We start from the raw sequence: 27,289 nt of genomic DNA, 5'->3' as shown, positions 1-27,289 counted from the left end.
AAATTTTTGTTTGATAGATTACTGACAACCACAAATAGTGTGAATTTTTTCCACTGGCTTCTCATCAGCATAAATGTATTATGGTGTAAATAGTGTCATTTCTATTGTCCATCCTTTTTATATTAGGTGAAGAACAGAAATTAAGCTTAAAGATTGGTGTCTTTGCCAGAAACCAACATTTATGATAGCATGAAAATAGTCCTTTAGTGTGCCTACAGTTAACACACTAACTAGAAACTTTCTGTTATTATATGGGCTGTCTTTCCATGAGATGACTATATGTCTAGCAGTACATGCTTTGGGGAAAAATGGGATTGCATATTCAAGCCTTTTAGTTTTCACTGCATTTTAAAGATTTGATCCCTACAGGTAAAGCACTATCAAACAGCACCCTGGGCCTGGGCACCAAAACCCGTTTGCTCTCGTCACCCCTGCCCTCAGGCAGCACTGGAGTTGACCTGGAGCTGCTGGTGGTCAGGAGCAGCGCAGGGCAGGCACGTGAGCTCCCAGACTGGCTAGCTTTGATTTCAGGTCGGTTTTTATTATGTATAGCTGTTAAATTATTTTAGTTTGGCTTTTTTCTCTATTTTTTTTAGTCAGAAGTATTCTATTTTGTATTGAATTCTCCAGGTCTTTGCCTAGAGCAAAATATAACTAAATTTAGCTGGCAGTAAAACAAAAAAAAGGTGGGGGGAAGGGGGAGGAAGAAAGAGGGCTTGTAAGACTTTTTTCCCCTTGATGCTTCTAGGCTAAGAAGGAAGCAGATTAGTTTTCAGAAGGCTCTCCAAAAAGATGCTCTTTGAGACACAGATAGCGTAATCCTGAAATCATTTATTTTGAATTGTGTCTGTTTTTAAGCTATGCTGTTATATTTGAATCTGCTTATACAAAATCAAACCCTTTATGAGCATGAATTTATAGTGGTAGCTACTTTTTTAAAAGATCAGTGAGAGACAGCGAAGTTACCCATCTGACCACTGAAACTGTCCAGCATTTATAAAACCTTTTAAGGTGCAGTTTTAAAGTATTGTCATCTAGCTAATACAGCTGTGGTTTGTTGTCATCTTGTGGTGTGTCATCTTGTGGTTTGAAACTTGGGGGTTGCAAATTTGTGTGGGGTGGAGGTGTCACCTTGTGCAACAGCATTGCCTGCTACATGCATCGAGTATTATGCTTTTGTTTTGGCTTTCAGTACTTTCAGGTGGTCAATCTAGCCGCTTCTTTGGGCGAGTAAGAACTTTTATTTAACCTCCCAAATGCATCATCTCTGTGATCTCTGAAATGGTTTGGTTTGCTCTGCTAAATAATTAAGAGATGTTTTCTCAGGAATCCTCACAGTGCAGCCAGTTTTCCTCTGCTCTGGACAAAACGCGAGTGTCATGGGTTTCCCGAGGGGGATGATCATGGATACGAGATTTGTACTGTTATCAGGAATTGGTTCACCAAGTGGTTTGAGCTGTGGTTTGAAGACTATCAATTCATCTCTTTTTGAAGTTAAATGATAAAGCTGTTCTGGATTTATTTATTTATTTATTTATTTATTAATCCCCTTGTTTTCCTCTGCGCTCCGAGGCGACAGTTGGCGCTTTAACCGCGGCGGGTTAAAGCAGGTGCGCTCGGACGTCGTTTCAACGGCCGCGATGTCCTCGGAGGGGACCCATCATCTCACGGTTAAGCCGCCGCGGCGCCTTTGGGAGCCCTGTGACGCAGCCTACGCCCGCGCTGAGGCCCCGCCCCCGCTTGGCGTCACGTGGGCGGTGTCACGTGCCCGCCGGCCGATGGCTGCGGCGGCGCCGCTCGCGGGGCGCCGGCGGCGGCTGTAGGGGGAGCGGGCGGGTACGGCCCCCCGCTCCCTTCCTCCCTCTCCGTTCTCTTCCCGGCGCGGCGCCGCCGCCATGGATGTGTTCATCCCGTCCTTCCGCTACGAGGAGAGCGAGCTGGAGCGGGGCTACACGGTGAGCGCTGCCGGGCGCGAGACCCCCGCGCCTGGCGGCGGGGGCAGCGCCGGGGCCTCGCCGCAGCGGCCGGGCCGGGCTGCGTGTCGCCCCCGCCGCGGGCAGCCGCTGCCGCGCGCGCGGGCCGTTATAACAACTGCCATAACGGTGGCGGCGGCGGGGCGGCCCGTCCCTGCCCGGCGCTGCGTCCGGGCTTCCAGCGCAGCGCCGGGCCTGCGGGAGGGGAGGGAGACGGCGAAGGCCGCGGGGCTGGCGAGAGGCTGGGCCGGGCCCGCGAAGCAGGGCGGGCTCGGGGCAGCTCGGCGGCGCCTGTGCAAACGCCCGATGGAGGGTGCGAAGAGCGGGGGGACAGGCGCCCCCCGTGGTGCCCAGAGCCGGGGTGAGAGGCGCTGGGCGCAAATCGAAGTGCAGCTAATTGCACCTACCTAGGAGAAGAAACTTTTATCCTGTGAGGGTCACTGAGCAGGCTGCCCAGGAAGGCTGTGGAGTCTCTGTCTTTGGAGATGTTCAAAACCCACCTGGACGCGGTCCCGGGCAGCTGGCTCTACCCGACCCTGCCTGAGCTGGGGGTCGAACCAGAGGCCTCCGGGAGTCCCGTCCGACCTCAGCAATCCTGCGGCCCCGCAGAGCTGTTGGGATGAAATGCTTTTTCACATATTTCTTGGTGGACGTATGGGATGCACTGAACCAAAGCCCAAGGCACTTGGCTAAAGGTGGCTGTTGAAAGCTAGCTTATTTTATTTAATGTATTCAGCATTTCTGAGCTGTTAAGAAATGCCAGGACAAATCTGATATTACAGAATAGACAAAAGATTGGTCACTGTAGGCCTAATTGCGTAGAGTCCAGCTGCATTTCTCCATTGCACCTTTTGGAGAAAGTTGGCCCAGTGATAAGCTCATGTAGCTCGTGCTGGTGCTGTATGTTGTTCGTTCTTCTGTATTGGCAAAACCATGCCAATCTGCATAGAGATTTTCAAGTCTGCAATGGGCAGTTTGCCTTTGCTCATGTGGTACCTCTGCATGCACAGGAGTTGTAGGTTAAGTCACCAAAAATGAGCCAAATGTGGGGACATTGTTCTGCTTCACTCTCTCTGACCTCTAGATTGTTCGTTGATGTCAGAACCGCAAACTAAACTGGTGAATTTAAGTAGTAGTGAATTGATATTTTTATAGCAATATATATTTTTAGGATTTATTTTTAGTATTTGTATTTATTATTTATTTTTAACAGTAATTCTATCTGTGAATCCTGCTGTCAAAAGGATTTGTTTCAGATTTTATAAATGTTACATGGATGCCTGATGTGTAAGACCCTGCTGACGAAGCTTCAAAGAGATTAGAATTGGAACTGTATCTTTCTAGAAAACAGATTATAATCTTGAAAGTGAAACAAGGTGCTTATTACAGCCCTGGTTGTCTCAGGTCACTGGTGATGAGTGACTCTCGTGCATCTGAAACTTGCCCATATGAACTTGGTCTGTTTCGATAGAGATTAATAGTTGTTCTTGCGTTGATGACTGACTGTGCTTCTTCAGTCAGATGAGTGCATTGAATCTCCATTTTACATCCCATGCAAACCATGATGCTTTACACTATCAGATGCATTAGTTCAAGGATTTCACTGAGCATGAAACTGTAATAGCAGTCACAGCTAAAGTTCCCCTGGGTCAGGTATCCTTGTGGGAGAGGATATGGAAGTCTCCTCTGATTAAAACCAAACCAAAAAAACCCCTGTTATTAAGGGTTTATTGACTATATATGAGCAAGGCATACTCTAATGCAAGTGAGAATATGCTACATTATTAAATAATTTGCATAAATCTTGTACCAAGCATAGAAACTCATGACTAATGCAAATGGATGCACTGTAAGCATTCCCTTCTGCAAAACAACAGCTCATGAGACCTTACCGTTGCTCTCTACTAGCTAGGAAGATACTGTGTGGGAAGAAATACTTACATAAGAAAAACATTGATATAAGAATTATTTTGCATTGAGCCAAAAGATGATTTAACTTGATGAGTTTCTGTGAATAAATGTTTCAGTGTCCAGACCATATCTGCTCTCCTTCATTTGGGCCTCTTCATGTGGGAGTTAATGGTCAGAAGAAGCTGTAGTTTCAGTAGATGGCACTATAAACTATGGGTGTTGAAGATAAAGGACCTTGTGATTAATTAGTCCCTTTAACTTTTGTGGGGCTACCTGTACATGCTGAATTAAAAAAGTTGTGGTAAGAGTAGAAGGTGACTCTGTGGAAGTGTTGAATCTCTTTGAAATGTAACCTTTGAATTTAAGGGGTGGGTACAATCCTGGAGTGCTGTAATACAATGAAGTATGTTATTTCTATGAAACGGTGTAAGTAATTCTGTTTCAATTATTTTATGTCATGCAGCTTATGTACAGTGTTAACCTTTAAAACAAGGTACGATGATGGTCATAGGAGTACAACTTACCACACTTGACTTTTTCCATTCTCTTTCCCGCAAGTGATTACTTACTTCTTCGTATATCCAAGCTCCAAATGAAAATGTTTGCTTGAAGTGAGAAACAAGGAAATATCAGAGATGATGTGATTAATGGTATAAAGGGATGATGGTGCTTGGGTTGTGCAGAAGTTTGCCAGTGTGTCGGTTCCATGCAAGCCCAGTAACGTGCCAGGAGTTCATGAAGGTTGGTCTTGCCTTTTGTGACTGTGAGGGGTTGTTACAGAGAAAGTGGGTTGAAGGAAGGGGTTTTGAGAAGTGTGGCAATGGGTTTTGTGGTGTGTTTGCTAGAAACAGTGGCGGCCATCTCCTGCATGAAATGAGAGAATGGAAGAAGAGTGACTGGAGATCCTCTCTGCAGCAGCTCCGCACAGCTGCCGAAACACACTTTCCTGTTTCCCTGGACACCTGGTTGTCTCGGGGAGGACAGGGTGCCTGCTGAAGGGAGCAGCTCCAGTTCCCCTCGTGTTCATCCTGCCGCAGTTTATTCTCGCTGTCTGGAAAGAAAAGAGGTGGAAAGGGTGCTTGTCCTCTTCTTTAAGGAAGCTCGTTACCGCCTTGCTGGTTGTTGAGCTTGCTTCCTCAACACCTGTTGCTCTGGGTGGTTTTCTTTCTCTCCTTGGTACCTCCAGGCAGCAGTGGGAAAGTGGAATAGGCAAAGAGCTGTCAACATTAGCTAGCTATAGAAGCACAGTGCGCTTTTGGGGAGAGGGTGGAAATAACTTGCCATGGAAACTTCTCCCTAGCTCCAAAGGGAAATGTAGGGAGAAATTAAGAAGTAAAAGGAGCAGGGTCTTGACCAGTTAAAAGGTTGGTCAAAGGAAAGAAATGATTGGGAAGAAAAAAGATGGAAGTGTCTGTAGTGCAACACTTGAGTTAATCCTCTGTCAAAAAAGTGTGCAGGGAGCTTGTTCCCTCCTGACTTTCTTTCAGGAGCTCAGCTTTACCAAAGCACTCTTCCTCTGGTGTAAAACTCTGAAAACTTTTTTTCTCCAGAATAGTCAAGAGTATAGTTGCACTTGTTCCAGTTTTGTCTGGGGTATACCTAAAAGGGTGAAAAAGAGAACAGGGAAAATGTCTGCTTTCCTTTTGGCAATTAAATTTCATTGTCAGTTTAAATTGATGACACTAGCTTCCAAACTATTGAGCCTGTGCTAATAAATGCAACAGTTGTTCATAATTTGGCAGTGAATGACCTTTAGATGTAGACGCTTACTAAGGATATCCCTAGGGAACAATTTAACTTCAAAATGACACACGTGTTCTTGCTATCATTTAAATATGCTCCTTTTGTCAGTAACAGAATAATAAATACTAGCTAGATTTCTAATGTTGATTCAGAGGCTAGGAAACTTGCTGCATAAATTAGTGTGCACTTGATTTATATTGACCAAAAAAATTTTACAAAGGTATGTTGCAGGTCAAGGTGACATACATTTAAATGTGTTGTAGAGCAGAGGTTGTGCTTGACTGACACGTGTGCTTACTGCGTTTTTAATTAACACTTCAATACTGTTCCCCGAATTACTTCCAAACTTTCAAATGTTGTGAAAGCAAGATGTAACCTGTAAGATTCTCAGGTACTGGGGTTTTTTTGAAATTTCATAGGCTATATCTCATCTGTAGAAGCAGCAGTGTAATTACTAGGCTATCCTCCTGCTTATGGAAGTGTAGAACTACAGTGACTTAAAGTTTGTTGTAGCTTATATATTTGGGTATTCCTTAATGTTGAAGTTGATGTGCATAGAGTCAAAAGGGGAATTTGTTAGGTGTTCTTTCGTTTGAAGCCTAAGAGTGAGCTACTATAGCATATGATAAATGTAAAAGATTATAGATGGAAAGCTAGTGCTATTTTATAAGTATTGATGATATAAAACATGGAGGGAGTAATTATGTGAACGTGTTTATGTAAAAATAACTTGAGGTATTGCTGTCATAACCCTTTCACTGAATCTCTGGACTGTGCAAACTTGGTTGTTTTAAAAATCTGAACAGGCTCTGTGTGCCTTAAGTGGGTGGGAAATTTGCAAGAATTAAGACTTTCTACTTACCAGTCGGACTTGCGAGAGCTCAACAAGTGTTAAGTTGTGCTGCAAATTCTGTTGCAGTCAGTGACAGAGTGGTTGCTCCAGCTAAGTTCATTGGATTTTCAAGAAATTTAAACAGAAAAATTGGACCCATTTTAGCAACAGTTAGACTCTTTCTGTTGCCTTCACAGAGAACTTTTAGATGTTGTGGTATCTCTGCAAGGGAATCACAGCAACTCTGTACAGATCTTTTCTCTCCTGCATGAGAAGATGAAGACTATAAAGATGATTTGACAGGCGCCAGTGATTTTGTAATGTTAGAAAAATGCTACATGAGACAATTGTTTTTTCAATTCTAATGAAAAAGCATTAGTAAGTTAAATAGAGCTGGTGACTTAGGCTAAAGATTGCTGTGATTGAAAATACTTTTTTGGTCAACTTTTGCGTTTGGCAGCACTTTGGTATAGGTGATTAAATTTCTTCTCTCCAGTTAGTTTTCCTGCTGACAGACTTTAGATCAGTGGTATAAAACCGACTATTTTGTATGCAACAGGAACTTAAAGAGTATAAAGCAGGACAGAGAATTTTGCAGTGTGTGTGAAGAAGGCAGCTAAGTCAGAAACTGGAAAAAAGTACAGCCAAAGTGAAAAACTCACTGATTGAATGGATACATCGCAATCAGTTAAAGCCGTTTCTGTGTGTGTGTTTAATCTGATTTGGGGTGTTGATGGATTAGACAGACATATAGCTCCTGTGATCTCTGTAACTGTGCATATGCTCAAAAAACCCCTCATCCTTAGTCATAAAATCCTGGTGGAAAGGGCCGTGTAAGATTTCTTTGAGCAAGGAATCACTTTCAATGGATTCCGTAGAGTGCTCAGAAGTAGGATAAACAGCAGCAGAATGATTATCTGTATCATTTACCTCCTGCAAGAGCAAGAGTTGCCACATATTCTGCCAGTAAAGCATAATTGCAAAACATCCATTTCCCAGTTCTCTCCCGAGGCTTACTGATTGGTGTTTTGATGAGGAAGTGATGTTATCAGAAATATTGGGAGTAATAGAGCATTCAAACACGTATCACAATAAAGATATATTTGAGTGTCATTGAATCTTTGAGAGGTGGTAGTAGTAGTAGTAAAATGTTGTTAGTATGCACCACCAGTCAAGTTATTTCATCAGAAAGATTCTTGCTTAACTGCCTGTTGCTGGTGGTTTCTCTCCATGTAGTGTCAAGTTATGATACTTGTCAAATCTCATGACCAAGGATAGTATTAAGCATACATATGTTCTTTGCTCCCTGGGAGGAGTGAGGACATACTGAGCTTATAAATACAACCAGAGGGAAAATGTAAGAAGTCTCTCCCTTTTTTATTACTGTAACACACATTTTAATTGACCTTTGAACTTTTTAATGTCAAACACAATTGCATTTCAGGTTTAATTAATAATTAGTCACCATTGTAATGGCATTTATGAAGTTACCTTGGAATTTTAGTATTTAATGATAACAGTTTTATGTAAGGTAGTTGATGAGGCCCTTAAAAAGCTGAAGATGTGTATTTCACCTACGGTAGTGACTAAATTATTAAGTTAGTTAAGCTGATATTGCAGGAGCAATTTTAGAAAACTGTGGTTTTAATAACAGGTATATATTTTTGGAAATACTGGAAATTTTCAATGGCAATTCTTCAAAATTCAGTTCAAAATTTTCCATTGGAAAATACCACCAGCTATCCATCTGCTTATGGATATTAATTTTTGCAGTCTTTGCGAAGAACATTGTCTGTGCTAGTGATTTATGTGAATGCTTTCTTCTCAACCTGAAGTGACTCTCTTTTTAAGTAACTTCTTGGGATTTTATATGAAGGGATTTGAAAGGTTGCTTATATGGAGGCTGAATGTGTATAAATCCATCTTAGTGGTTCACTGATGATTATCTTGGAATTCACAAGAAATAGAAAATGATGGATTTTTTAGTGCAGCCTGGTGACTAAATTGTCCTGCTTCCTAGTAAGAAACACAAAATTTAGTCAGAGTCTGATCCAGTTCAGCTTAGTTCAAGAAAGGTCTTCCTGGCACATTGGGAATGATGAGTCTGTAGAGAAAAGAGGTTTGTGAAGCAGAGGGCTTGGTGTTAAAATTCCTATGCTGCTTTTGGCTATGGGTGGAGGCAATGGAAGTAGTTATGTTGGGCACGCGCTGTGGAAGTGTACTGAGGGAGTCTTTGCAGTTACTGCACTTTGAATAATCTTGCTGTGGATACCAGTTATTTTTCTTAGTTCTTTTACAAGAGCTATGAGAGGAGTTGCATCAAATTTTCATTTTCAGTTTTTGGTAAGACTTAACTTTCCGTGGTTTGGAGAAGACTAAAACAGCATTCTGTAGAGCATTTTGAAAGAGAATTTTTGATGGCAAAGCAGAAATGTTGTCATTTACTTTGAAAACGGCACTGTGTTTTTTATGGGAAGTGAAAGGATAAGTGTACGTAGTCTGTTAAAGGACAGTTTATTTTTAGGTTTCCTGGGGATAAATATCTGGTAGCTACAGCATGACTACTCTCTTTCCTGGAGCAATCATACTTAAATACAATGTTACAAGCACATCGCATTTTGTAAACCATTAAACATAGTTTTTCTTGTTTTGTTTTGTTCTTTTTAACAGATTATTTGATGTGCAACAGTGATGCCTGGATGTTTTTAGGTGTTAAAATAAGATGTGACAGAAAGAGCGTGTTATGAAAAAGGAGCACCATCCCCGTTCCCTATTCTAAAACACTCGTCGTTGCCCCTCATTTTTCCTCTGCTGGTGCAGTGAGAGTTCCCCCTCCTGTTCAAAACAACTTTCAACTCTAAAAACCTGTAACTAGGAAATCTTGCCAAGACGTTTTTACATGCCAAATGTCACCAGTCTAGATAGAAAGAAGTACTTTATAAGAAATGACAATAAAACCTCTGTTGCATCTTCCATTTCGTGTATTATAGACATTTGAATATCGTAATGTCTGTGGGTCCCGACTAAGACCAGGGCCTCTGGGTGAGAGTTGTTAAATTGTGTGCATAGTGCACGTTTTCTTGGCATGAGAGTTTCACAGCTCACTTTCAAAAGACATTGCCTGCATTGGTAATACTCTTCTGCCTGATGAGTTGTGAAAATTAATGACTATCCTTAACTGTATTATCATTGTTTGACTACTGAATTCTTTAATATAGTGAAAATGGTACAAGACTACTAAGATAGTCTTTTCTCCCACTAGTGCCCCTTGAAAACTGAGACACGAATTACTCATCTGTCCTCATTATTTTATTTTTTGTACTCATTGTCCCCTGATATGTTTGATTCCCTTTATAAAAATGGATTCTGTTTTTTTATACTAGGACAGGAAAGTATTCATACGCAGCAGTATCCCCCGATTGGAAAATAATGAAATCTGAAGCTTTCCTATCATCTCTTACATAGGGATAAATTAAGAAACTTGATTATGTGGTGAAGCAATCAATTGTTCAGCAGCAAGTCTGTACTGATTGCAGGGTACTGCTTTTATGAAGAGTGATCAGATGCACTTCAGCTAACTGGAGTTTACTTCTGGTCTTGCACAAGACTTTCTTTGCATTTAGATTTGCTTCCTTACCCTTTTTATTTAGTCATCAAGCCTCCTCCCATGAATAGGAGTCTCTGGTCGTGTTTTTTCCTTGCAGTCAAGCTGTGATGGTAATACAATCCACTTTCTTGTTCTTCTGAGATGAGGAAAAATAAGGAACATATCCTCATTTTAATTGTTGATTAATGGACTAATAGGTTTATAGTAATGTCATGGAATGTTACAAAAATATTTACTTTGGTTGAAAGCTGTGAAAAAGAGGGTATTCAAAGAAAACTCTAATACAAGTTTGAAGACTGTCATTATAGAATCAGAACATATATTAGCCTATTGTTTTTCTGATTTTTTCTACTGTCTAAGAAAAATTGTAACCTGGGATGACATACACTGGCTGAAATTCCAAGACATTTGGTTCTTAAAAGTAAGTTAGAGAACATTTAAAAGCTAGATTTTAATTAAAGTTTTATTCTCTCTCTAAAATGTGAGAGCCTAGCTTCACTTTCTATGTCATAATGAGGGAGCAAAAAAGGCAGTAAATAACTGAAACAATCTATTTTTGATATTGAGTAGAAAATGCCAAAGACCTTTCATTTTGCTGATCACTCACAATGTGGATGTGTGATTGGCAACAACATAATCCATTTTTTGCACTGTTTCCTGTCAGTGTTTTAAAATTCCTGTTTGACAGAGATTGCAAAGCTGAAGTAGTTATGCAAGGATTGCTGAATATGCTGTATTTTTTCCTTCTGTATTTTGCCTCCACATCCAAATCTGTTCCTTTGGTAGTTGCAAGTTTTGCCTTCCCTTGGCAGAAATGTTGAGATGTCAGACTTCCAGGTTCTGCCATAAATTCTTTGTGCCAGTTAGGAAGAGGGAAAGAATATGTTTAGAGGAGTTTTAAAACAGGTAACTTGGTAGTGACTTGTTAGGAGTGTTAGTGGGGATCGTAGTTCTCACCTCCTCTTAAATCGTACAATCCTTATTTTGAGCTGAACTAGAGACAAAGTAGGGGAATATATTCCAAGTTCAGTACTTTCAGTTAAGAAAAGTCCTTTAACATTTTCTTCTTACCTGTTGGTCCATAATTGCTATGATATAGTTATCTGGAAAATAAGCATATGGAGAATACATTAATAGGAATCAGAAGCAGTTGAATGTTCTGTAAACCAAGAAAAGATGACTAAAAATTGGATCCTTAAACCATGAAAGCCATCTCTGATTCTTTTGCTACTTTTTTATGTGAATGCTGTGATATCATCACTTTTTTTTTTTTTTTAATTCAGTGACTAACATGACACCCACTAAAGCAAAACTTACTCCAACTGCCTAGGTGTTTGAATAATACATTTTGTGAACTGGTGTAAAAAATGCAATTACTATAGTTTTGAAGAAGATTTGGTGCCTGGAAAAGTACTGGCAATATGCTGCACATTCAAAACTATTTTTTGCTACTCGCTAAATAAATTGTCAAAAACGGCTGATTTGAAAGGGGGTAAAAACCTGCTTAAAGTAATCACAGATATAACTGTTATCTGTTAGGGGCTAAGAACTTAATGCCCCATTTCTCAAATGAGTTTTTACAATAACGGGATAACTATATCACACTCTGAAAAGCTCATGAACTTGCCTGCATGGTTATTTCCAACCTCTACTCTCCTAACAAGCTCCCAAAATTGTTGTTGCTAATAAAAGTGGAAAATGGACCTGATAAAAATGTTTAGTCTGCAGGGCTGTGTTTTATTTATCATATCACAAAAGAACAATGTTTTGGTGGTCAAAATAGAAGTGACCTTGCTTGTTCAGGAGTGCTCAAAGCCTGGAGATAAGAGAGGCAAAATAATAGAGTACAATAACAAGAGAGTAGTGTAATTATTTGTGGCTTGTCAAGTGAAGCCCTCTCAGGCCCCAAGTGATTCAAATCTGGGAACTCTGCACAATTCTGTACACTCACCGTAGCCAGCATCAGAGAAATCTTGCCCAGCTTCTGCGACAGTACTGAAATTGCATCAGTTTGTCATGCACTGAGCACGCCAGCTTCACACAATATCATTTGCTTGCAAATGGGCCTGGCCCCAAAGCCCTGAGACACATTCTTCGGTATCTGACTCTTGGCCTGTGATTTGTCATGTCTCTAGCGCTATCAGCGTAAAGTAATTTTAATAGATTCTGATGGTTTGCTTGTGGAAGGTAAAGAATGCACTACAGATTGTGTCAGGTAGCTTTCTATGGCATGTAACATGGTAGAGGCCCTCGTGATGGTGATAGCCAAACAAAGAGTAGGGGGAAATGAGAACCCTATTTTGAGTGGTATTTAACGCCCCCCTTCTCAACACCCTGCTGCGGGCATCTTTGCTAACTCAGCAGGTTCAAGAGCTTAGCTGTTTAACAAAGCAGCATTATTTGTGCTTAATAGTTGTTTACAGGTGGAATATATGGAAGCAAATCAGTGGCATTGTTTCTCCTTATTCAAAAAGAATAACGTTTCAGTAAGAGGTGTAAAAATGCTAAGTAATTTCCAGGGACTAAGCTGTATGCATGCCATTTTTTTCTTGGTATTTAAGTCTGTGCCAATTATTTGGTGATTTAGTATTCTCTACATAAAATACCTGTATTTTTTTTAACAGTTGTGTTCTTTAATACTGTAAAAGAGAACAGCTTGTACAATTTATAAATGTTCTCTGGAATATAGATTTATGAAGAGTTACTTCACTGGTTTTGATTACAATAGTTATTTGGGAATTGTTGAATAACTGAATCTTTTGACTGGTTAGGTAGTTTACCTGCATATTATGGAATAAGCATATGGCATATTTTTTACTCTTCTTTTGGCACCACTGAGATGAGATTATTTTGCCATTGACAACTCTGATCTTTGCATCATTTTTTTTTCAGCTGACTTCCTTAATTGATTACTGCTTTGGTGTTGGAGCCTGCAGCATAGCTCTCCTGAATTCTGCTGACACCAATCGATTAATGTGAAGGTGTTAATGCTAGTGATTTAATCTAAGAAACATTCAAAACCATGTCAGTAATCTGTTCTTAAAAACTGCCAGATCATTGCATCTTGTAATTTTGAACATGTTAGTTTGGGTTAACAAGGATTTCTCTGGAGAGCAAAAAGAGCACATTTTTATTCAATTGTTCTACATCAGTGTGGCATACATGCTCATGCTTAAATATTTAACTGACTGTTTTAAAAATGTTCTTATCAATATTCATGGTGTCTCTGAGGAATTTATAAAAATGCTTGAGCAGAAAACCATTTCTTTTTACTTTTACCTAGGGAATTTCTGACAGCAGTGTAACTCTCAGCACCCCGCTAGCAAGTCTGCACGAGTCTGCCAGTTTCTTTCCCACTTCGCCTTCCACATTTGCTTAGCAGTTTTCCTTAGCTAAGCAAAATGTTAAAACGAGCTTGCATTTTTTTTCTCTTTCGATTCTAAATATATTCAAAAAGATACTATCACATTATACAATTCCTCAGGGAAATTCTGTATTAGGATCAGAACTCACTGTTCAATATTGTAAATGAAAAGAGAAGGAAAGTTTCTTTTAAAGGTTGAGGTAGATCAACTGTTGGAAATATGTTTTGTTTTTATTTTTGGTGAGTTTTTTGTAGCATGATTTCTTAAAACAATGTGGATTTTTGCAATTTGATAACTGATGTGTGTTATACATGCATCAATAAAACAGCTCTGCTATATTTTCTAGTTAAAACATGCTGTCAGTTGAAAGTACAAGATAGCTGATTCTTGTGCAAACACTATTTACAGTTATGATTTTTGCTTGTATTAGAAGCAAACTAAATGGTTGGCATCTAACCAAGCACCAAAACCAACTAATTACTTTGATCAATGTCGTCATCTTATATTCAGATAGAGACAGAAAGTAGCTGTGCGTGCACACGTGTGTGTTTGTACATGTGTGGGCACAGGATGCGGAAGCACATGCATACATCAGCAATGAAAGGATTTATTGGATAGCATTGCAGAAGGGTCTGTTTGAGGTCCCGTATGAGTCGATGTTTTAATGATGCGGATGATGGAATAGAGTGTGCTTATTTAAATTTGCCATCGACACCAAGGTGAAAGTGATTGTGGGTGTGCTGGAGAACAAGAGCAGAATTAAAAATGAGCTTGGTAAGTTGGAAATATTATTTAAAAAAAGGAAAATGGGGAGGAATTCAGTAGGAACTTATACTTAGTGCTGCATTTAGCAAAAATAATCAGTAGCACAGAGTAAGATCCAACTGATTAGGTAGCGGTCCTTCCTGAAAGGAACTGGGATTTATTATGCATCACAAACTGACCCATGGGTCACATGCTGACCATGGGTCACTAGCGTCATGCTGTTGCAAAAAAGACAAATCTATATTGGGATTTTTAAAGAGGAATGTAAAGTGTAAGAGAGAAGTAGTCCTTACCAATGCCAAGTGGAGCGTAACCTAAGCTGGAGGACAGTGTCCAGTTATAGGTACTGCAATCCAAGAAAAAATGCCAGTCAATTGGAAAGAGTGTCTGCAGGAGAAGGCAGAGTAGGAGAAAATATGACACTGCTTTTTAGACATCTGATCAGTTAGAAGAGCAGAACAAACTGGGGGTGGTTTAGCTCTAAAAAAAGAAAATGCTGAGCAGGAACTTTGTAAAAATCCTCAATAACATAAAAGGCCATTGCAAAGAGGAAGTAATCAATCTGTGGATTGGAAATGCTGTACAGTTATGCCCTGCAATTTCTTGTCCTATCTACCAGAAGCAAGAAATATTCTTAAGGGACAGTTTTGAATAATAAAGATACTGCAACATGGGAATAGCTTTCAGGAACAGGGTACAGAATCTCTGTCTTTGCAGGGCTTAGGTGTTTGTGTCCAGGGTAAGAAGTGTGGTTGATCTTGCCTGGAGACAGTAGGTTGAGGACTGTAATAGACCTGAGGGGATTATTGGGTCAGTCAGAACTGGCAAAGCAAAAAGACTGTAGCATATGCAGAAAACTTGTGTAAGCAAAGTCTGTGGAAGTTCTGAAGTCCAACTGGCCATGTCCCAACAAAGTCTTCATAAACCTTTCATCCTCTTTTTTTTTTTTTTTTTGGTAAGCCTCCGCTTATAACTTAGTGATTTGTACTTTGTATTATTTCAACAATTTAAATTCTACCCATTGACTAATTTTTCCTCACTTACCAATTCTGAAGCTTTCTAAAAGTGGTCACCCAAAGTGAATCTACTCTCTTCTCCTGTTCCAGCAGTGGTTCTTGCTGCAGTTCCCCACCTTGTTTGTAAAAAGATTAAATTAGGCTCCTAGTTCCTTCTGAGTTGACAATTCTTGTGTTTTTCACTGGTGTCTCATCTTTGGTTAGGGAAGATAAGATAACAGATAAGATAACAAAGAACCTGAGACTAAAAGCTAGACAAGCTTGGCATTGCTTTCTTTCCTGTTTGGCTGCTCTCCTGGACAGGGAATCATAATGCATGACTTGTACACAGTCCAGTGCAATAGAGAGGGTTTTTCCCTCCTTGGGACTGTTAAAGCATCTCTTGCTGGCATGGTTGCTGAAACAGTCGTGAGTTGCTCTATCTCTACCTGGCTGTAGAAGAAGAAACATCTCTTGTTCAGGTTGCTCAAGGGACCCTTTTGCAAGGTCCTTCTCTTCCTGAGTGCTTCTGTCCAGCTCTCAAGGAATTTTAAGTTTTGAGATAAGAGCAGTGCTTGGAGCAGGCTTGTGTAACATCGGATTTTTTTTTCTTGTTTAAACACTGCTAATACTGTTCAGTAAAGCATTTGTATTTGGTATGTTCCTTGTCTAGTACTTCACACTTGCAAACAGTGAAGAATTGGACCAGCTGTATCTGTTTCCATAACTGTACATATAAATAGCAATAAAGCCCATAGGGAGGTTCAACACTTTGGAAAAAACTCCCTCTCTACAAGGCAGACTAGAAATTAAGAAAACTCAGTGCCACTGTTACCTCTGTACACCTCTTCCTGTGTATAATTTCTGCCATAAAATCTCTAGATGTTTAAATTGCTAGATGGGTGGTTTATAGAGAGGTGGCTAGATTGGTGGCTTACCTGTGAAGTGGAAAGCAATTCAGGGACAGCAATGACTTTGGACACCGCCTGATCAGAGCTCCCATTTTCCAGCCCTAGTCCAGCCCTGTGTCCTCATCTGTCTGCTATGAAAGGAGACAAGTGTGACTTTATAGAAAGGAAAAGCCATGCAGCAGCCTTTTCGCTAGAGTTAGCATCTTAAAAGCACAGATGTATTCCACTTGAATCCTGACTCATCTGAAGAGGCATGAAGATAGACCATATGAACCTGGGAAGCTGGAAGGCACTTCAGGTTTACTAATAACAGAAATCACAGAACAGAGACCACTCAGTTTGTGTCAGTTGCTGCCAAATGATTCGGGAGCTGATCAGAGAACTAAATTCTGAGGAAGGGAGGAGTATTTCAGGGGGATTTTAGGGCAGCCATTGGTGCCATGTTATAACTTTTGTCTGCAGAAATTTCTGTAGGTATCATAAAATCTTATCTTTGGTTAAAGAATTATCAAGTATGTGTTTTTAACTTTGTGGGGTGAGCGGCTTCTTGCCAATGTGTGCTCTGGTATTCAGTGTTGTCTCCCCCCCCCCCCCCCCCCCCCCCCCCGTTGTTTCTTACATGTCCACTACTAGTGGACATCTTCTTTCTGACCTAATGTAAGAGACATTTTGTAATAAATTTCAGTAAAGTTCTTGTATGTTTGTTCCCTTGTGCATTCTGTTGAATGCTAATCCATCTGCTGCATTGCATCTCAGACCACATACTTTGTCTGAAGTCACAGATAGAACAAGGCAATAAAATAGTGCTGCGCCACCTGCCATTTCCATTCCCTCTTGCTGCTCTTAGTCTGAGATATCCACAAATAGCTTAGCTCTACTTTATACTCAGCATAATTCATGTATTGTGTTTAGACTTAGCCTATGTTTGACTTGCTCATGTTTAGACTTAGCTTTTTGCCCTTAATGACAAAGAAAGGATCAAAGAACCTTCTGTGGTTCCTGCAAGAGTAATACTTAAAAAGAGAGGCTTTGGTGCAAAATGTTGAGTATGCAGAGGTATAATGATGTGCCTTTGTCCTCAGCACTGATTATAGACCCCTTGTATTTCACCACTGTCCTTTAGCGGGATGTGTGGTACTAACTGAATCAAAAATCCCTAGTCTGCTAGAAATGTGGTTATTAACAAGGGATGTGATTAAGGTGAAAGAAGGTTTTTATTCCTCAAGCAGGTAAGCAGATGTATCAAGCAGATATATTTCTCAAGACAATAGAGTTGAGATTATGATGGGTAATGTGAGAAATAGGTGACAACAGTCAACATTTGCTCAGTCCCCAGTTGCAGAATTTGTTTGACAAAAGCCCCCTTTTTACCTCCTGCATTGTAATAGTTCGCAATTTCTAGTTTGTGGATAGTGAAATACAATTTCATTAACAAATTGTCAACAGACTTCCAGAAGATACTTGGGGACCAATTTATCAGTTCCTCTAGAAGGCAAGTTAGTAGCTAGATAACTTTGTGTAGTAGCTGACAGCCTTTGACTGTCAGCCTTTTGGAGGCACCAATGCTGGGTTACCCCAGCACTTAACTAGAACGGTTAAATGTTTTTTTTCCTTGGGTACAATTTCAGTACAGGCTACTTTGGAGAGAGTTAGCAGGAGACAGAAGCTTTAGCTGTGATTACTGACTCGCATCCAGTCCTCACAACTGGCTTTTATCTGAGAGCAGTGCGTGCACAGACTGTCCAGCCACACGTGGAGAGGGTGTTTTGGACACCATGGAGTAGTTTGGGATGCTCTCAGGCTGCAGAAGAGACTAGGCGCCCTGAGAGCATTCTCTGAAAAGGAGGTAAGTGCAGAAAGCTGCAAGTCACCTGAGTATGCTCTTACATCTATGCAGTCACAGCGTGGCTTTGCACTGCTGTACAGAGATCAGGGCTTGGAAGCCAGTGTAGATTTAAGGCAGTAGTTTGATCAGAGCAGCCTGCTGGCCCGGTAATAATTCTGGGACTGGAGCTGGCTTGATGGTAGCTTTGACATCTTTGCATTACTTTCTACTGCTGTAGGGGGGAATCGGGGTTTCTGATAGACCTAGCCTCCTTCCTTTGGTGGAAGACAGCTTAGAAACTTCAAAAGTCCCTGTTCCTGATGTACTGGCACCTGTTTTGCCAAGCAGTTTGTGCTGGGACCAGAGGTCTGGAATTCTTGATTCCTCAACTTTGGGCAGGGTCTGGGAAGGTTGGGCCCTCCCTTCTGCCAGAGGGGGCTGTGGTCCTACAGGCCTCTATCCTGTAGGTTTGTCCCAGAACGCGAAACGTGATGTCCCCGGTCCCAGAGACCTCCCGTGACTCGGGGCAGTGTTTCTGGGGAAACCTGGCTGGAAATGGACTCCCAGCCATTTTGAATGGAACGTCTCAGGTTTGATAAGTCATGTCATAGGGAAGCTTTCTGCCAGAGTTAGTAGCAAGTATCACAAGTTGGGTGTCTGGAATTAGCAAATGTTTTTGATATTTTTGGATAAAACTTTCAGTGCTTTGTTTCCACGTTCACAGACTAGGACAGTAACATTACCTACTTGTACTATAAGGTTCACTTTTGTGAAGTGTTGGGATAATCTGGTGAGGGTGCAACAGAAGAATTGGTCATGAGGAAGCTGGTAATTGGTTCAGTTTGGGAATTAGATGGCACTTACAAGGCCTGGGGTCAGAAGTGAGTCAGGCAGACCACAAACCCTAGGATGCCTGTCCTCATACCGATACATGAGATACTGAGAAACAAGTGTTTAATTATCCCTAAGGTATTAAGCGCTAAGGGATTAAGTTGTGCATGGACAGCTTTGTTTCTTGAATTCCCTAATTTTGGAGTCATTGACTTTTAACCTCAGTGTTCTTTTGCTCTATTTTTTTTGACATAACAATGTCTAAACTTACACTTTTACAATGGATGTTGCAGTACTCTGTGTATTTCAGTGAAAACAGTAGCAAAGTTCACTGTATAATTTTGAAAAAAATGTTGAGTTACAGGCTCCCTAAATGTTTTATAGCATGTCATTGTTTTTTCTCTTATTCTGCTTTGTGTAACATTGTAAATATTTAAATATGGCTCCCAAAAATAAAAACTCTATAAAATGTTGAGCTCCTCCTGTAGAAGGCTCTAGGGATTTGAGATGCTAAGTTAGAACTGGTTGAATGCATTTCAAAAATAACTTTCAACTGTACTTGTTCACTTCAACAGCTTTGGCTAGTGGTCAGAAATTTTGAGGCAGCATATAGGCCAAACTGCTTGTGACCACTAGAAAGTGCAGAGGTCCAGGCTCAGCCTTCATCCAGCTGCTCTTGAATGGTTGGAGCTAATGAGGTTATTTGCAAGCTCCCAGTATGAACAAGTGCAGTGGAGCACTGGTCTGATGTGGTTTAGACATAGTGGAAACTTGCAGTAACTACAGAATATTCCTTACTTTTAATTTTCAGGAATTTTAAAGCAGAGAGAAAGGGTTGGCTTTCTGTCCTGTTACTTAAGCTTTCTCAGCAAAGTTTTCCTTTGAAGTTGAAAACAGTACTGCTTTCTCTTACTAGATTCTTGGAGTTAATCCTGGCCAAAATGAAGTCCAAGGCGAATGTCCTTTTCATTTGGTCCATCTCCTGCACACTTTTACCCTGTAATTCTGTGTGTGTGCTATTAAAAAGCCTTATGGTTGAAGAAATGCCCTTAGAATACACACTTAGCATAAGCGTTGCTACTTTCTAATTTTTACTGATCCTAGTTGGATACTGATTTTTATATAAAAGTGTGTGTGTGTGAGCATGTATGCATATAAAATGGGGGAACATTCAGTATTTCAAATAATCAGCCTTACTCTTTTTCTTTATTAATCTGTGAATGTACTCTTATATCAGTGTTAAAATCTTGGACTGTCTTGCAATTATTTAAATAGTTTTGTAATTAATAAAATAGTATAATAGATGATAAAGTATGTGTATTATAGAGCACATTATTGGTCACCTGGCTTACTAATTACTTGTGTATTAGACCAGATGGTATTTAGATAAATAATTAAACACTTCTGTGACCTTTTTATGTATAACATAAACAGTAGCAAGCTTAGTCTGATTCACTGGGACTTATTGTAGTAGTTGCTATTCCTGTTAAATAGGAATTTGAAAACTATAATGGACTGAAGTTTGTTTCTCCAGCTGATTTTTAAGAAAACTTCTTGGAGAATTTTAAAATCTTCATAATATTGTGGCTCTTGGGCAAAGATATTGGTACATTGTATTCTTTATTTACAAGCCATTTACTTGATTTATTTTATTTTTGTTAACAAGAAGAATGAATTTTAAAAAGACCATAGGAACCACTGAGATACTTCTGCCTCTGATGAGCTATTAGAATCAGTCATTCTATAACTGGAATAAAGTAGGCAAAGTCTATATCTGAAAAGTTCCTGGATACTGGTAACCGGATACGAGTTAGCTCCAGTTCGTTGTGTGGAGTGTCTGTACTGTCAGTTTTCAGCTTTGCTCCAGTGCTCAGCAGACCAGTAGGGGTCACTGTGTGCATTGAATTTAGGAACTATGTAGGATATTTTAATTTTTTAAATAAAATATTCTAGCACACTTAAATCAGAAATCCTACAGAAAAATATGTTCATTATTTATTCTGTTCTTCCCTTATCTTTGAGTTGGCAGTGTCTGTACCAAGCATATGTAATAGTGAAAATTTTATAAGCTACCTGCACAATGTGGCTGTGTCAGAGACCAGATGTCTAACTTGATACAGTTGTGGAAGGGTCTGACTTTGAGTGAGTCAGTCCTCAAAGCCTGCTGAAAAGCTGAGTGGTTGGAAAGTGGCTCTTGCTGGAGCTGCCATATTTCCATACGTAAACGTAGTAAAATGCCTCACAGCTGAAAAGATGGTGGAAAGGTTGGTGAGACAGGTAACGGGCCGCATAAATGCTTCAGCGATGTTTTCTTCCATTTCGCTCGAAAAGCAAACCATTTTTAACAAGTCCAGTGGAAGCATACCAAGCATGTTTTTGCTTTTAAAATGCATATCTTTTAAGTGAAATAGATCTGTCCTGTCCCTTTAAGTCAGGTGGTTAATAGTGCAACTAGCTGATAATCAATGTGGTAAGTTCAAACCAATGTGTAAGAACCATCCGTTTCCACAGATTTTCTGTGATGGTAATGTTGAGAAATCTTCCCCTCCCCCCCATCTGTAGATAAGTATTTGAAATATTTTCTATTTAAAGGTGAATATATACAAACATACATATCTTATTCCTTTCATAAATGGTGCATTCGTCCAGTTTTGAAGGAAATATGAAGACCAAGAGTTGTTGTTTGTAATATTTTGGGCACCTAGATTTCTTAATGAGGGATACATTGCACGTAACTGGATGCAATTAGCTATGCTGTTTATTTTCTTATCCTTCAGATGATCTCTTCTTCCCCCCTTCCTGCAGTGGTTTCTGTGTATGTGTTATTCTCTGCTGCATTTGTGCTTTCTGGAGCTTGCATACAGATCTCGAGTCTTATTTCAAAACATGTTAATGCTAATAAGAACCTTCATCTTAAGTGGTCTGTGGATGAGGCCCCCTGTTTTCCAGGAAAACCATCCCAGCCTGATGCCCTAGCTGAGGTCCAGGAGCTGAGAGCTCAGTTTCTGGTGCAGGCAAGTCACTGGGATCTGGCAGTTCACTTCAGAAAAGCATGGGGAACCATACCGAATCAGCTGGTTCACGGGCAGTATCTGAAAACTTGTGCTGATCACTTTTACACATATGCCACTCTGAGAAGAGAACCAAAGATCTGCACGAGAGTGTTTTTTTTTTTTTTTTTTAACCTAAATTGGTTGAAATTTTAGTTACATTAGTAATCTGTGCATTAGAGTGAAGAATATCTTTGTTTCTTCCTTTCTGTAATTGTCTTTTTGTTACTAAGAATTGTATAGCAGTGAGGGAAGAAAACAAGGAGTGAAGAACAACATCAATCTTCTCATTGTATTTGTTTTTTTTATAAATTTTATATTCTACTTGGCCAGGTATTTTAAAAAATCTTAAGCACAGAAATGTCTTCAAATGACTGATAAATTTTGATTGGAATAAAATAACAACTTTAGCAATCTTATAACAAAATGTTGTGAGCATCTTTTCAGTGATGTTACTTAAATTCATTAACAAAATTACTGCAGCTTCAGTTTAGGTATTTCTAAAGTAGCATGAGAGTGTTTGTTTTTCCTTCTTCTAATGCTTGGTCTCTGCATCTCCAGTAAAGTCATTATAGTTTAAGTAAATTGCAGCTTTACTTTCTTCCCTCTGCCCCCAAGTATGAGAGTTGTTTTGGTCATTTAAAACTTAGCATATCTTGACACCTTTATATGTAGCCTGTATTTCTTCAGAATTGGTCTTCAAAATGAAACCTTGCTCTCATTTTTCATTGCAATAAATTTACTTTTTTTAAAAGGAAATCTGGTGTTCAGGTATAATTGTAAACCCATCAAACATAAGTGAAAAGTTAAGTTATTAAAACCCCAATCTCTAGACCCAAACGTTTAGTAATACAGTTGAGAGCTGACAACACTGAAGCCACTTAGGTGGTGAGGAAAGGCTGTTACATCTTACAGTACTAAACCTCTTACTGGTTTTAGGGGTTATTAGTTGGACACTTGAACTGTGTATAGAAAATAAATCAATAATTTTGCCAAGGAGCACAGTAAGAAGATTGAAGCTGGAGGAGGGAGCAAAAAGCAACATGGGAGGGCACTGCCGGAGTTGTCCCAGATCCGCCACCTGGGAGCCAGGCGTGGGACCCTTCTGAGTGAGGTGCCTTTAGGCCCATGCTCAGAGGAGCCCTCCTGCAGGACACATTTTCAAGTGGAGAGATCCAGTTATGTGATACAGGTTGTAGTGTCTCATGCATTGGGATTCAAGACACTGGAGAGAACTGTAAATTACTGTAAATAGGTAAAGCACATTGTCAGTGTTTCTAACTACGTGCATTTGTTTTCCTTAGTCTTTTAGGATTCCTTTTAAAAAGTGTTAAGTACTTGTTTTTTTGTAAATCTTTTAAAAGACAACAGCCTATGGCACTAAAATTTATGCCTTTCCACTGACAAAGTAAGAAGTCTCTGATGCATAATGGATTCAAATATTAGTTTTTCTTTTGACTTTGACTTAAACTCCATGGAGTTTAGCTAGGAAAACAGAAAAGTCATTGCTTCAGCTAGTGTGCCTGTCTGGAAAGCAATGATGATACTGCTACAGGCATGCTTTGAGCAATGGCTCGGGCATTTACCCACTTCATATATCCCCGTCATAAAGAGTCAGTCTCTGTTCTTTTGAAGTCAGATTCGGTGATGTAGGCTCTCTGTGAATCATTCACAGGGAAAACAAAAGTCTTTTGTCTCTTCTAAAATAGAAACAAATGCCTGGGATGTATGTTTTCTTGTAATGAAATAAAAGAATATTAAAATAATGGCCTAAATGTGGGCAAGTCATTTTGATTATTGCTTGCTGCTGTTAGAAAGCAGCAAGCAATGAGAAGATAGAAGTTGAATGCAAAAGGATTTAAGTAATAATATTATCAGATGTGCCAATCGTTGTGTATTATCAAGAAATTGAAGTAGCAAAGTGTGTTTATTATACTTCACTTTCAAATTCTGCATATCCTCTGTGTATCCATACAACAGCCTGTCATACAGTCTCTGCTTCCAATCCACTTAATTCCCTTTCCGTTACAGTGGAAATATGTGGCTTCATGCTTTTCCTATGAGAACTGACTCCAAGGTAGGTCCAGCAAAATTTGAGAATAATTAGTACTGAATAGTACTTGATTTTTAGGGTGACTTGGAATAGATTAACTTTACTGAATGAAGAGAGAGAGCTCTTGTGCTTTGGATGGCTACTTTGTACTCCAGATGGAGCAAACAGTTCTAGATCCAGGGTTAATTTAAAAGTGGGTTCACTGTGGTTTGGAGTTTTTATTTTTTTGCTAATCAGTTATGAATTGCCACCATCATCAGTATCAGTGTCAATGCTTTGAGCCCAGATATTTATGCGTATCAGATGACTGAGATGAAGAGAATTTCCTGTTTTCTATATAAGCACGAAGTGCAAGCACAGACTTGGAAAGCACAAAATGTAACTTGTCTGCAACTTCTTGTCTAAAGATATTCTTCTTGATAACTTTGAGTTCTTATGAATAAAAGCTTATGTGGTAAAAAGACTTTATGGCAGAAATGCAGAAAATCTTTGCTTTCCTTGTTTAAAAAAAAGTAACTGCTAAAATAAGTTTCTTAAATATACATAAAATAGCATCTCATTTATGCTGTCCATTGTCTGGAATACTTCCTCTTCCCCTCCCACTAACTACAAGAAGATTACAGAGAGTTTACTTTTCAGGCGTTTGGCATTACATATGTTGAATGTGTGACTATTGTTTTTTCTTTCTTTTCCCTTTAGATCTGTACATGTTAAATATATATGTTTTTGTGAATGTGCAAGCAAATGCTGACAGCTAACCATAGCATCTGAGATGACACAGTTACTGCTAGTTACAGGCAAAGCTGGCTGTGGAGAAATATTGAAGAGATATTTAAAAGCCAGTTGGTAACTTAATCAAGTCCTTAGTTTCATTTTTCTGTAACTGTTGCAAACATCAGCTTCTGGGCTGAAATTTTCAATCAGAGGTGACTGGTACACACTGAAGTTCTTATGTTTCAGTAGTATCAGTTCATCTGCTTCTGAGAAAAAACAAATAGAAAAGGTGTTTTGCAAAGGTTAATAAAATAAATTCAGTCTTGTAACTGTTGTGCCAAGACTGTAGTGCTTTTTTCTTTTTTTCTTTTTTTTTCTTTGGAGAAGAAACAGGGAAGATATATTAGAGTGGGAAAAGTCCCTTGCTATCTACCTGAAATTTGTTCTAAACTTTGCCAGGTGTCCTCTGAAAAATCTCAACTTAGCCCAAGATTTTTCTCACAGTCTTGTAGTAAAATTCTTCTAGATTGTTTGCATTGTGTGTTACAACAACACTGGGAAATGAACAAGGCTTTTCTTAGAGTTACTCTTTTAGTCCAAAAGAAGTGTCTGCGATGCAACAGCTGAACAGAGAATAGCATTGTTGTCATCTTTTTGCTTAGACTTTCATGTATAGGATAGTCCATGTTGTTTCTACCAAGAAATAGCAGAAAGATGTATTGCCCCTCTCTGGCATTGTTAAAGCTTGGATTTCTCTAGTTATATAGGACTTGGATGCAGTCTGAATCTTTGGTCTCCTGCTGCATGTCTAAGTCAAGCAATAGAAAATGCCTTCTCTGAGAGCTGAACCTTTTATTGCTTTCCATTTTAAAATGGAAATAATTTTCCAAGTGTCTGAGGTGGCCAGCAGTTTTGTTTTGGATCTGAAAAACCTCTCTGATTATAAGCAGTTAGCCTGAATGCTAGGCTTAGCTTAGAGAGGCTGGACAGCACTTACCTGTTGTGAAGAGTGACTTTTGGACCATCAGCATCTTTTTGCTTCTGGATTTTTTTTCTTTGAAACAAAGCCCTGCTTACTTCCATCTGCTGAAAGATATGGAATGGACAGTGCATTCTTCTGAGGTCTGTGCTGTTCTTCATGTTCCTCTAGAAGTTTCATGAGTTCAAGTTTTGCAGGTACTTGTTTTAATGTGCTGATTTTTTGGAATTGTTGTAGTTTACCTTGTGCTCATACTGCTTTGGGTCTTTCACTTAGACTAGTAGTACTGTTAGATTGTGTGAGGAGTGTTAGCAGAGAGGTTGTATATTATAATTACGTACTTACAGGTTACTCTGGGGAAAATGAGTATACATTAACATAGTTTTCTGTATGCTAAGATAATAAGATAACAAAAAGATGAAAGTAATAAAAATAAGAAAATGAGCATTTTAGCTGTAGGAGAGTTTATGTGGGAAGCCTGTGCCCAAGCACTGTTTAGCATTTAAATCAATACAGTCTGGAAGACTCTCATGCAAGTTGGTATAATAACCTCTGAAATACTAATGATCAGTTATCACTTCCATTGGGAAACTGTACCAGTCCCAAGCATAAAAATGGTTGTTTAAAATGTCTTTACTAAGCAGCACAGAATTCTGCAGAACTAAATCTTGAGTAGATGTGGCTCCCTAAATGGTAATTCCATCTTTTTTTTAAAAGGTCAGCTCAATTAGATTTTGGCAAGATTGAGTCTTCAGTGTCTCTTAGTATATTCATCAGGACACATTGGCTGGTAGTTTGCAAGTGTTCACAAGCAGATCAGGTTAGTAATACATTGGTACCAGTACAAATAGATTGTCCTCATCACCGCATAGACAAAACACTCATGAGAGCTGTGCGATTCTTTAAGCACTAGTGGCATGATATAATGAAGTTGTATTCCATTAAGCACTCATATACTGGGGAGCAAAATGTCATCACCTGAGTGTGGCTGCATTTCTGTGATACAACCTCATCTGTTCCGTCAACTAGTTTTGCTGTGATCAATAAGCAGTTTTCTGTGGCCTTTCACTACTGTCAGATATCATTGAATGATGTAAATATGCGTCAGAAACTACAAACTTGACAGCTCACCTAGGCTGAAGAGAGAAGTGTGGGAGGGGGGAAACTGCTGGAATAGACAGAGATGACAGCTGATATCTGCTGTGTATAAATGATTTGATATTGCTGCAGACAAGACTTTTCATCTTCCGCAAACATGCAACAAAATGATTGTGGCTTGTTCATGAGTCATTTATCATTCAAAAAGGCTTTTTGTATTATAGGAGGACACTGGTCACCATGTTTTAAATGGCCCACTTACAAGGTCTTATTTTATTCTTCTCTCTTGAGATTAACTTGTGGGTTCTACTTGTAGTCTACTGGGATCTATTGAAATAAAGGAAAATTAAGTAAATAGTGAAAATATTCTCCTGGGCAGTATACAATGGGACTAATTTCTGGCCATGCTAACATACTCTTTGAAAGCATCAAAGAATTCGCTTTTTCCATATTTAGTCACAGGGTCAAAAAATTGAGTGGTATTTAATTGTAAAGTGATTTAAAACAACTTTAAAAACTGACAAGGTAGGGGAGTATTAGAAGAAGAGTTATTTTCCACTAGGCTGAATGCTAGCTGAAATGTACAGTTTTAGTCTCATTTGGATTGATTGGTTATACTTGATAATTCTGATGACAT

At 39.4% G+C, this 27,289-nt stretch overlaps 1 protein-coding gene across 3 annotated transcripts in view; it reads left to right on the top strand.

The window, feature by feature from the left end:
- The first annotated feature begins 1,765 nt into the window (after positions 1-1,765).
- SNX24 (sorting nexin 24) overlaps positions 1,766-27,289 on the top strand; it is an 87,836-nt gene continuing 62,312 nt past the window's right edge. For 2 of the 3 annotated variants that reach the window (XM_067315382.1, XM_067315378.1), the window contains exon 1: positions 1,766-1,955. In XM_067315382.1, coding sequence (XP_067171483.1) covers positions 1,896-1,955 — 60 coding nt within the window. In that variant the 5' untranslated portion in view covers positions 1,766-1,895. The remainder of the gene's footprint in view (positions 1,956-27,289) is intronic. The other variant, XM_067315381.1, reaches the window with a different exon arrangement.

The sequence above is a fragment of the Apteryx mantelli genome, chromosome Z (assembly GCF_036417845.1).
Source record: "Apteryx mantelli isolate bAptMan1 chromosome Z, bAptMan1.hap1, whole genome shotgun sequence".
NCBI classification, from domain to species: Eukaryota; Metazoa; Chordata; class Aves; order Apterygiformes; family Apterygidae; genus Apteryx; species Apteryx mantelli.
Note: the sequence above shows the minus strand (reverse complement) of the source record. Positions and strands in the feature narration are given on the sequence as shown.